Below are 12,551 nucleotides of genomic sequence, written 5' to 3'. Positions count from 1 at the left end.
GTTGGAGCAGGATCGAGCATTGTTTAGGGCTGTTGTGCATGGGGTCGCTGTGAGTCGCAAACGACTTGATGGCACATAGCAAAAACAACAACAACAATAACAACATATTTTTATCACGGATTAAAAATTTCCAAAACTCCTAATAGTATGTTTCTAGTTATTACATGAAATTCTTGTTATAATAACAATGATTTCTAGTTCTAGTGAGTTCCATTGTTCTTTGTTAAGGAGCTGCACTGCCAGCTCCAAGGAAGCTGGAATCCACCAGCTGCTCCATGGAAAAAGATGAGCAATGAATTCCCATGCAATTTACATAAACTGCCCCCGACAAGGGGCAGGTAGGAAATGGTTTCAACTCAACAGCATGTGACAATAATGTAGCTCTAGTGATATGGTCTGTAGGGGGCTGTACGACTAATGCAAAGGTCACACCTATATGCTGTTTTGAATCTACTGTGGCTCCACAGAAGAAAGATATAAATCTTCTCGAGTCCTGGAAACCCAAGAGAGCGTTAGCTATGAGTTGGTTTCAACTCAATGGTAATTAGTTGCTGCTGTTGTTTTAATGTATGTAACTTAAAAAAATAAAAGTAAGATATGACAACCAAATTAGGCATATGTGAAATCTCATACTTACCTGACATTGCCTTTGGTGTTTCTAAGAACTGTAGCAGCAAAATTCTGTGTAACACCCACCAAGCTGATTCCATCTACTTCCACAATCTGGTCATTGACCTGTATTCTTTGGGAGAGGGGGGGAAAGTAATTCAGTCAATTATTCTGATATATTATTCTCAATTTTAACATTGATTAAATATTGCATTTTTAAGATATTTTGTTTATTTGTTGATACAGTGGGCAAGTATTGGGTTGAAAACCAAGAGATTGAATAGTTTGACTCTAAGAGCCACTCATGGCAGAAGGATGACTCTTATAACGTTTTACAGCTATGAAATCCTATAAAGCAGTTCTACTCTGACATACAGGATCAACATAAATTGGAATTGCCTCAATGGTAGTGGAATGGTATTTTTATTTATGAAATTTATCTTGTATACAAGTTCCAGATCTTAGTTATTTGCATTATGTTTTTAAAAGGTGACTGTGAACAATAAAAGCAATAGTAAAGGGAGCGATTCAGTTTACCAAATTCATTATTTTCTCACAAGAACTTGATAGTTGTAAATGTATTTCATGTACTATATCTATTTTGTTCATTGAAACATTGAAATCTACTTAAGACACCTACTGGTCTAAATTTCCTGTCCTTTAACCTGCTTCTTATTTGCAGAGAGTATCCTCGGCCAGAACTGCAGGAAAGTCTTTTCTAGTCAAGTTGTAATGAGCCTTACTGGTCGCACAGTGCACAACATATCAGGCTGGAAACCAAAAAGTTAGTGCTACAAATCCACCAGGTACTTTGTGTGAAGAAGATAGGCAGTCTCGTCCAACAAAAATCTACAGCCTAGAAACTCAAATGGACCACTGCTATGAATGTATTACTTTGAATGTAGAGGGTTTGGTTTTGTTTTCTTTAACACTCAAATTGTATAGTTTAAATATGTAATGTTTATAAATACTATATATAAAATATATATTATAGCGATATATATATTTATGTATATATAAAAATTTATTCAGAGTCATTGTTATTCATGAAATCTAGTAATATTAAAAATTTAAGGTACACATAATCATTCATAATAACAAAGAAGTGCTATACAGCAACACACATAAAAATTATTACTATACTGTTATTTTAAAGATATTTTCATGTCCCTGAAAATATTTCTTCAACATATTTTTTACAAATAAAGAGGTCTACATGTGTTTGATGTGTAGGTTTTCTCTGTCCCCGGGAGCAAGGCAGGCTAGACTTGGCCTAGGGTTTGAGCCAGGAGGCGGCCTTAAGGCCAAAGGCAGTTGGGAGAGGTGCGGCCATATTCTTCCTAGTTGGCTCCTCCCAGGGTCTGGGGAACTTCTCCTTGCCAGAAGGAGCATGGTGGTGTGAGCTCAGGAATCATGGCAAGCTCTTGGAGTTGCGTGCTTTCCCGGGCATGGGTTTGATGTGCAGGTTTGCTCTGTCCCCTGTCAAACATTCTTCTAGGTGGTATAGCACTGATCTGTGCATTGCTGTACAGAGGTAACTCGTGGTTGCTGTGAAGCTGAAGACTGTGAAAATGATGTGTCAATCATGGTAATGGGTTCCCATGGTGGACAGTGTTGGCTGGAGCTTCCCGACTAAAACAAGCCTGGAAGCAGGAGCGGCATCCACTTCTGAAATGGCTTGCCTCCGGAAACTCTATGTACAAACAGTGCTCAGGCCCTTCGTTCATAGGGTTGTTATGAGTCCTCTACGACTCGACACCAGCAAACAACAACAAACAAACAACTATCTACTAAATATTAAGACAAATATTTGACTAACTGATGTTAGATATAAACTGAACTTCCAATTTAGGTACAAATTTGACTTAGAGATAGATTTAGGATGGAATTAATTCGTAATCTAGGAAATCCTTGTATTAAAATGGAATTCAAATATCCACAAATTACATTATATCCTATTTCACAGATTGTGTCAGGATGTTCGGTGATGCATGGACAAATATTATAAATAGTTATAGACAGATAGATACATGTAAACATCTTTAAGAAATACCGACTTAAGGAAGATATTTAATATTAATGTTACATAATACATAAGACTTTCAAACTCATATACACTGTGATTTATATGTGCTAATTTTATTCTTCATAGTGAAGTATTTAAGATACAGAGAAATGTAAAAAGTAAGATAATAAGCACTCCTGTACCAACTGTATGAAATATAACACTGTGAAATATTTAGATTTTTTTCTGAAAGACATACTTTATAGGAAACCTAAAGTTCTTTCTTATTTATCTCTAATCCTGTTGGCTTAGTGCTAAGAAGTTGAGCTGTCAACCCAAGCATCTGAAGGCAAGAGTATCTGAGAAAGTAGATATTTTAAGGAAAGGTGAATGTTTACAAATGAGTAAGAGTGGCTGAATATTGACTATAAATTTTAAAATCAATCATAGAAACTAAAATGAACAAAGTTTTAAAAATTAAGTAAAATAAAAGAAAAATAAAAAGTTTCAGAGTACCAACAGAATTATCAATTATAAAAGAAAAACACAGTGAAGAGTTTTACAGTATGTAAAAACAAAATTTCAAGCTAGGTCAAATAAATTTTCAGTAATAGACATAATTGTACAAAATTCTGTATAGAGTATGAGGTGAAACAGTGAAATGTAAGGAACATTTCTAAGTAATCTATCCAGGAAAGAAAAGATAGCAAAAGTATTGGGGGGAAAAGTATGTAGAAGCTTTGACTGAATCAGCCAATAATTTAGCAAGAGTGACTCAAATTTGACTATATTCAAAGGACAAAAGAGAGTTTGGGGTTATATGTTTGAAAGAGATATAGTCCTTGGCTTATAAAAACATAAACACAAATATACATACATATTTAAAGATCTATCTATATTCATATGCAATGATTTCTGCATTCATTGGACAGACTGGGTTATGGCAATGTGTTAAGACTACAGAAAACATTACACGACATGTATAAATGAAGGTCTGAATAAAGGGGTTAAGAGAAAAAAATGGAGTTATTAAACAGAGATTTGTACACCAATGTTCATAGCAGCATTATTTACCATCGCAAGAACATGGAAACAGCCCAAACATCCAACCACAAACGAATGGATTGAGAAATTATGGTACATTCACACAATAGAATACTATGCAGCATGCAGGAGCAATGAACTTTGGGAGCGACTGAAGAGCATTATACTGAGTGAACCAACTCAGTCCCACAAGAATAAATATTGTATAGAATCAATACTGTAGAATGAGTATAAGGATCCAAGAGGGATAGAAAAAGTTGGAAGCAGGGGGATGAGGATGTGCAGGGGGAGGGAGAGATTATTCATGGGGTTGTACAATTTGTTGGGTGGGGGGATGAGGGAAATTGAAATAATTTGTTCTTGAAAACAATGTATTTGAATTTTGTAAATAAACTAGTAGAAAATTAAAAAAAATTAAAATATACCATGGGGGAAACAAAGTGAGAATGGAGTTACTGACTTTGTAGTATAGATCAACGGAAACAAATTAAAAAATAAAAAGACTGACATAGTGAGATAAGGCAAATTCATAATGAAATCATATGTCTTTCCAGTTAAACCAAGAAAATCAACAGTTATTATGTATAATGTGTCTTCAAAAATGGTGTCATGTGACCCTCAAAAACCAAAGATTACCAACAATCACAATTAGTTGTTGTTGTTCTTAGGTGCCATAGAGTCGAGCACAACTCATAGTGACATTATGAACAAAAGATCTGAGCCCAGTCCTGTCCTGTGCCATCCTCACACTTCCTGACACACAAGAACCCATTGCAGCAGTCACCTTAGAAAAAGTTAAAAAAGCAATCATAAAAATTAAAGTCATGTGGAAACTTGCAAAAATGAACATGTGATTGCTAGAATTACAATAAATCCACCTGATAACTTCAGTAGATTATGTGCTCCATCTTTGGGTGCTGTGTACATTATGAAGGATAAAACAGAAATAAACAAAATGGGGGGGAAAGAATCCACAAAAAAAATCTGTGTGCATGGTAATAATCTAAGGCTATTGATAAAGTACTATAGGATATATCAGAAATCTAACTATGGGTCTCATCCTTAATGGGTTTGTCATGTATATAGAAATTTATCTTTAATATATATGATAGATAAAAAATAAACACAATAAACACAAATGCACAGCTACAATTAATAAGAATACAGAGACTAGGAGTTTATTTACCATAAACTAGTAAGAGTCAAGAAGTTTCATTAAGGAATTATGTCCTAAATATAAACTTGATATAACAAAATGTTAGAAGAAATATGATTCTGTATAGGGTAAAGAGAAAGATTATATTTTAAAAAATAAAACTTGACCTTCCAGCAACAAAAACTAAGTCACAAAACAGATACACTGGGAATCCCACCAATTATTTACAGAAGAAATTATATCAATCCTTAAACTCTCCTTTTAAAAAAAACAGAATACTTCATGATTCACACTCTGAGGCTAGTTAACATTAGTTAACATGTGGTTAAAAATCCAGATAAAAACACACACCACAAAATCCCTATAGATTAATATCTTTTATAAGTATATGCAAAACCCTTCTATAAAACAGTATCAATCCGAAGGATTATACACTATGGCAAAGTGGAATTTACCACAAGAAAGCAAGGCTCTTTCTCTCAAGAATAGACTTCTTGAAAAGTTATGCTGAGTCAAATAGATTTCCACACATATGAATCTGAACCCAAACTTCACACTCTATACAAATTTTAACACAAACAACTTAAACATAAGAACTAAAACTATAAGACTCTTAGAAGAAAATATAGAGGTAATGCTTCAAAACTTAGATTGGATTCTTGAAAACGACAGCAAAATCAAGAGCAAGAGAAAATAAAACAAATGAGCTGCATTTCATCAGAATTCAAAACTATTGTGGATCAAAGAACTTTATCCACAAAATGAAACAAAAAACAAATCCTTCAAAAAATAAACCAAAGGCTCAAATATATATATTTTTTAGCCAAAGAAGATATAAAATTGGTCAAAAACAGGCATATGAAAAGATGCTCTACTGCAGTGGTATCTAGAAGAAAGTTCAAATCAATGCCACAATTACATACAACTTTACATCTACCCAGAAGGTTATAAAAAGGAAAAAAAAAGGAAAACAATTGGTGGCAAGCATGTGAAGAAATTAAAATTCTCATGCAGTGTTGAAGAAGTTTTAAAATGATATAGCTGCTATGGAAAACAAGTTGACACAAAATTAACTATTGAATTACCATATGGTCATTCACTGCAGCATCATTCACAACCACTAAAACAAGGAAGCAACTTGAATTCCTATAACAAATAAATGAGGGTGAGATATAGCCAATTAATGAGATACACTGCTAAGCCATAATGAAAAATGAAGTTCTGATTCCTGCTGCAATATGTATAAGCCTTAAAACATTATGATGAATAAGGAAAAGAGATACAATAGGACAAATAATAAAATAATCCATTCCTAGGAACTATCTAGCGCTGGCAAATACACGAAAAACAAAGCTTACATAGAGATGTAATGGAGAAAAATGTGGTTACTGCTCAGGGAGTACTAAGTTTCTGTTTTGGATAATTAAAAAACACTGAAAATGCCTAGTGGTAATGGTTCTACAATATGGTGAATGTAATCAATGCCAACAAATTATACACAGAGCATAGCAAAATATATGAGAGATAAATACATAACCATAATAATCTAATATTAAATGTGAATAAAATAAAAAATTAAGTAAACTCTTCACATCATACCTTCTCAAAGTGCTTCTGTTGTTATGTCCTATTAAGTTGACTAGCACTCATAGTGACCCTGTGAACAGAACCAAACCTTTCCTTATCTCCTGTGCCACCCTCATGACTAAATATTTATATGAATAATACAGATTTTTCAAAACTTTTCCAGAATAACAAAGTAAATAGCCTGTTTTCCTCTACACATACTCTTCAGCAAAATGAATTTATGGGAATGAGGTTGGCTTAGTTTGAAAAGCTAGTTCTGGTTCCTCCATAATTTCTATGAGCTGTTCAGCTTCAGTTTGGGATTTAATCTAAACCCCAAAGCTTATGGGAGTAAAGCTAATTAAAATGTGTAAGTTGGACTATTCTAGGGCTTGTTTGACATTACTGTATAGTTATTTATTGACTCTAATTTTTCTAGGAAAGGAAAATAAAATAGAACTCTACCTCACAGGATTTATACAAACAAAGCAATCAAAGATGAATAAAAGGGAGCCAGCTGGAGCAACATTAATGAACTCTGGTCAAAATAAAGTCTTCCCCCAAAATGCTCGACCATGAAGTTTCAAGGACATATGAAAATAAGATAGCTCAACGCTTTAAAGGTTGCACAAACAAGCAAAATATGTGATTAGAAGAGAGGCAAGACAGTATTTGCACAAAGAAGAACCCGGTGATGAAGAATTTATGGCAGATGGACACAAGTGAAAAAGCAGCTTCAATTCAGGCTCTGCTAGGCTGGAGGGTACCTCAGAAGCTGGGGAAAGGTCTGTGGAATGGGAATTTTGCTGCTGGATAAGCAAAAAATAGGGCTGTCTTTCTACATGTTGGTGTCACCTAAAAAATAGCCTGAAACATGAATAACATCAAGCAAACAAGGCTAAACAATGTAGTGCCTTAATTTCAGAACAAGGAACTTTGGTGGCCTAGTGTTAAGAAGATGTACTGCCAACCCTAAGGCATGTGGTTCGAATCCACCAGCTGCTCTGCTGGGGAAAGATAGGTAATCTCCTCTCATGTAATTTAAAGCTTCTGAAAAACCTAGTGAAAGAGTAGTTAAGAGTCAATTCTCATTCCATGGCACACAGCAACAAATACGTCTCACAAGTTTTTCCATAAAACTGAAACATCTGACATATTTTTCCATAAAACTGAACAGGTAAACTCTAAACAGACAATGATATGTAAGAATATGATAAATCAAAGATATCCTCAGTGCATTTTATTGTTTAAGAATAAAGTATTTATATTGCCTGTTAGTTATTATCCATGTAATTTATTCTACTACCAGCTTTCTAAATTGTGGCATTACAGAACCAATATTAACGATATACAGAGGACTAAACAAATCAATATTTGTAAAGAGTCTTTTGTGAAATCTTAATATTTACAGCAAAAAAAAAGAGGTGAATATATTGAATATTATTTCACTAAAACTTTAGAATAAAAACAGAAGGTGGAAATGGCTATTACATCATTCAGTTAAATATTACCCTACGAAAAGTGAGTTACAACAGCAAGAAGGAGAAAGATGAAGAAAATGAAAATGTTAAACTATGTAAATGTGAAAAAATAACCAAAGCCCAAGTATTCAGTCATCTAGTAAGTACTAAATCAAAGGCCTTCGGTGAGGCAGACTGACATGGAGACTTCGGCACCAGGCTCAAGTGTATTGGAGATAATGACGGTACAGGATAGAGCAGGATTCAGGTCTGGATGAGTTGTACTTGACTTGATGGCACTTAACACCAACCCCGAAATTTAAACCACCATAAGAGAAAGCAGTTATGTGCTGTCAAGGGATTTTACAGCTGACCTTCGGATGGGTTTTTAGACACTGTAAATCACATGGGAGGAGACTGCCCATCTTTCTCCTGCAGAGCAGCTCATGGTTCCAAACGGCCTGTTTCTGGGTTGGCATTAAAATCTTTACCCTCTAGGTGATAAAAATTCTGACAAAAGAACATTTTACACTTAAAAACTCTTTCACTTAACCTAAATGACTCAAGAGAAAAATAATTATAACTAATTTTAAGATGTGCTCTCACTGTGGTGAGAGGTACATTCAGAAGAGGTAAAAAGAATATGGGTACAAGATGGAGGGAGGAAAGATTCTTTTATACATGTCAGTTTCTTTAACAGTCATTATTTACATTAATCCAGAGAGCTCTGGTGGCCAACTGGTGAGGAGCTGTGCTACCAAACCAGAGGGAAATGGTTCGAATCCATCAACTGCCCTGCAGGAGAAAGATAAGCAATCACCTCAAGAGCAATTAGATTACTGTCTCTGAAAACCCGCTGGGAGGTCAGCTATGAGTGGGTCCCAATTCAACAGGACCTAACAGCATTTACACTAATCCGGGAACCTTGGTGGTGGTGTGGACAAAGCAATAAGCTGCTAACTGAAACAATGGTAGTCCAAAGCCAACCAGGGACTCCATGGGAGGAAGATGAGATCGTTTGTAATTGGGAATGGCACTGGGAACCTTATGGGAGCAGCACTCTCTTTCCTATATGGTTATAATGAGTTAGATTTGACTCAGCGGTATTTTGATCTCTTATAAACATGCAATTTCTGTAGGGCTCTTAAATAACATATTATATATATATGTATATATATATGGCATTTTATAATGCTGTGTAGTACATATAGGGCATTACTACGTTTGCTTCAATACATGTTCTTAAACTACAAGTGCACAAGTCACTTGTACAACTTAAAAGTAGAAAATATCTGAACTTAAAAATAGGAGTAATTAAAGCATATAAGATAAATTGTAACCAATCTCTCTAAACTGCTCTGACACATATCTGATATGATCAGATAAAAGGTACATCTCTAAGGTGGTCCTGAAACATTAAGAACATTATAAATAATCCTTTCATCTCTAACAGATGCAACATTAGGCAAATGTATATCCTTCCCAGCATCATGTCCCTCTCCAAGAATAGCCCCTCCTAGCAACATATCAAAAGTATGTAAGGCAAATACCTCCAAAGAGCACTGCAGCTCACCCTCTCCAAGACATACCTGTTTGTTTTCTTGACCATCTATGAGATGTGCTTACAATGTAAATCCAAGATTAGAAAATGCCATTAAGTATTGCACTTCTTCTGTGCACTCCTTGAAAAGGTCCTGCTCTACACTATTGTAATTAATTCTGATCCTCCAGTTCTAAATGAGTGTCTTTTTATCTTATCAGTGTGTTTTGCAATGACTGCCTTGCAATTAACTAAATGAATTACTCCTAATAAACTTCAGCATTTCTTTATTCAGATTTAAAATTCATTCTAACAGGGCAGTTCTTGAAGAACAAGTGGCAAATCAGAGATTACACTGAAATAATTTTCTTATCTAGAAAGTTAAGCTACAGTCTAAAGAGTCTTACCTGCCCAAGATCAAATGGTAATGTATTGATTTCAGGTTTTGTCACTGAAAAGCACATATACATATCCCATGGAATAAAATGTGACAGGAACCAAAAAAGGCCATCAACTAAACTAAATGCTACTCACCACTCCTAGAAATTCTAATTCCACAGGTTTCAATTTCTCAAAAGAATTTGTTCTTTTACATAGAAGATATTTTCAGAAACACCAACTTGCTGATTTACCATCAATATAAAATTAGTGCTTCTATTTTTCATACTATCTCTGCAGTTTTCAAAAATACCAGAACTATCACGTTTTGCTATTTCTCATGTGAAACTATATGCTGATCTCCCTAGTACATTCATTCATCAACTCATGCTTCTGTCCACTTGCCAGGAACTACATGACTGAATAAAGGCAAAAGTGGACAGATACATATAGATTCACTGGTCCATCCACTCACATTGTAATAAATAACAAAGCAAGCAATTATTGTGTCTATGAATCACAAAGTGTTCATCATAACCAAAATAAACTCATATTCTGCTTAAAAAAATAAAAAAGTGATTATTGAAAGAAATTCTCCAGTTTCTAGGTTAATAACAACAGAAGTTAGCTTACCTGCCATCTCGCTGAGCAGCACCACCATCAGTCACTGTCTTAACAAATATCCCCAGCTTTTCAAGTCCAGCATCTGCTCCGACACCCATGCCAATAATACTGATACCAAGTCCATCCTCATCTATAAAAAGGAAAAAGACAATCTCAGGTTCACAGTAGTTCACTTTCATTTAACCATCAAGTGCTATTTATTGCTTATGAATTTTTGGTAATCTTTATGGATTATTGTTGTTGTTGTTAGGTGCCATCAAGTATGACTCATAGTGACCCTATGAACAAAAGATCTGAACCTTGTTCTATCCTGCACAATCCTCACGCTTCCTGATACACAAGAGCCCATTGCAGCAGTCACCGTGGCAATCTACCTGGCTTTCTTCTCCTTTGCCGACCCTTCACCCTTCGCAGAATCATGACCCGTCCCAAGGAATAGCCCCTCCAAGCAACATGCCCAAAGTAGGTGAGGCAAAGATTCCTCATTGTTACACCCCATTGTGCACCCAGCTGCACCCTCTCCAAGACATATCTATTTGTTCTCTTGGCTGTCCATGTGATGTTCAGTGCTCTTCTCCAACACCATAGCTCAAAGGCATCAATTATTTTCCTGTTGTCCTTATTCATTGTCCAGCTCTCAGATGCATAGCAAGTGATCACAAAGACCATGGCCTGAATCAGAAGCACCTTTGTCCTCAAACTGACATCATTACTCATCAATAACTTGAAGAGGTCCCTGACTGCAGATTTTCCCATTGCAATACATCTCCTTATTTCCTAACTGCTGGTACCAAGGGTGTTAATTGTGGATCCAAGTTAAGATGAAGCTGTTGACAGTTTCAGTCTCCTCTCCATCCATCATAATATTGCTTAATGGTCCTCTGATAAGAATCTGTTTTCTTGACATTGAGATCCATCCATACCAAAGGCTGTATTCCTTGCTCTTCTTCAAATGGTTCAAGTCCTCCTCACTTTCAGCAAGCAAGATCGTGTCATTTACATAATGCAGGTTATTGATGTGTCTCCCTCTAATCCTAATGCTACACTCCTCCCCTTAGAATGCAGCTTCTCGGATAATTTGCTGAGCATACAGATTGCAAGGTGGAAAGAGATAACAACCCTGGTACACTCCCTTTCCAATTCCAAACCATGCAGTGTCCCCCTGCTCTGTTAACACAACAGCCTCCTGGTCCAGGTATAGGTTCCTCTTGAGCACAATCAAGTGCTCTGGGATTCCCATTCTTCTCAATGTCAGCCACAACTTGTCATGATCCACACAGTCAAATGCCTCTGCATCATCAATAAAGCACAAACAGACATTCTTCTGGTATTCCTTACTTTCAGCCAGGATCCATGTGACATCAGTAATGATATCCCTGATGCCATGGCCTCTTCTAAATACTGCTTGAACTTCTGGCATTCCTATCTATATACTGTTCTAAACACTTAAATTGATAGAATTCTTCTTTTCCTATTGGACAAAAGGGATATTGAAGGAGATTCCAAAAAGGAAAACCTGAGTTTAGTTTCATATTTATTGATGCGCAGAGGGGAGACAGAGGGATCTGCTGGGCAGAACCGGAGGCCAGCCAATAGAGAAGTGACTGGCAGGAAAAGCTTTGCCCTGCCCACAGTTTTGCCATGCCTACAGGTTCAAAAGCCCCAAGGCTGAGCCAAGATCGTTCAGGCCTGAGGGCCAAGAAGAAAAAAACAATCTATACACCAGTTCTACAGGACACATCACCCTCCCCTCGGAGACATTACCACTAAACTTAAGAGACACTGGACACAGCATAAGAAATTCTCAGCAGTTGACGTGTTTAGAATCACAGAAGCCAAGAAAGCTGTCAGATCAAGGGTTAGACAACGGAAGATATAAGTGCTGAAGGGATTCAGTAGAAGTGAAGGGGTATCCTGGTGGAGGGTGGAGCTGGGAAATAAGTGGGTCAAGACACTGGGCCAAGGGCAGGGATAACACTGTAACTAATGGTTAACTCCACAATGAGAGATATATCTTTCCCTGCTCTATAAATTGCTTGTCTGTCAGATACTCCTCTAAATCTGAACATTCAGATTAAGACAGACTAGGAAGAAGGACTGGCCATCCACTTCTGAAATAGCAGCCCTCTGAAAACCCTGTGTACAACAGAACACACATAGACTAACAGA

General features: G+C 36.2%; 1 protein-coding gene across 1 annotated transcript in view; it reads right to left on the bottom strand.

Moving 5' to 3' along the window:
- The window catches only part of PPP1R9A (protein phosphatase 1, regulatory subunit 9A), a 347,596-nt gene that overhangs the window by 132,204 nt on the left and 202,841 nt on the right, over positions 1–12,551 (bottom strand). Inside the window, 2 exon segments of the mRNA XM_006880217.1 lie at positions 638–742; positions 10,392–10,512. Coding sequence (XP_006880279.1) covers positions 638–742; positions 10,392–10,512 — 226 coding nt within the window.

The sequence above is a fragment of the Elephantulus edwardii genome, unplaced genomic scaffold, assembly GCF_000299155.1.
Source record: "Elephantulus edwardii isolate Elephantulus edwardi_28Jun2011 unplaced genomic scaffold, EleEdw1.0 scaffold00007, whole genome shotgun sequence".
NCBI classification, from domain to species: Eukaryota; Metazoa; Chordata; class Mammalia; order Macroscelidea; family Macroscelididae; genus Elephantulus; species Elephantulus edwardii.
The sequence above is the reverse complement of the archived record's forward strand: the minus strand, read 5'-3'. Positions and strand labels throughout refer to the sequence as shown.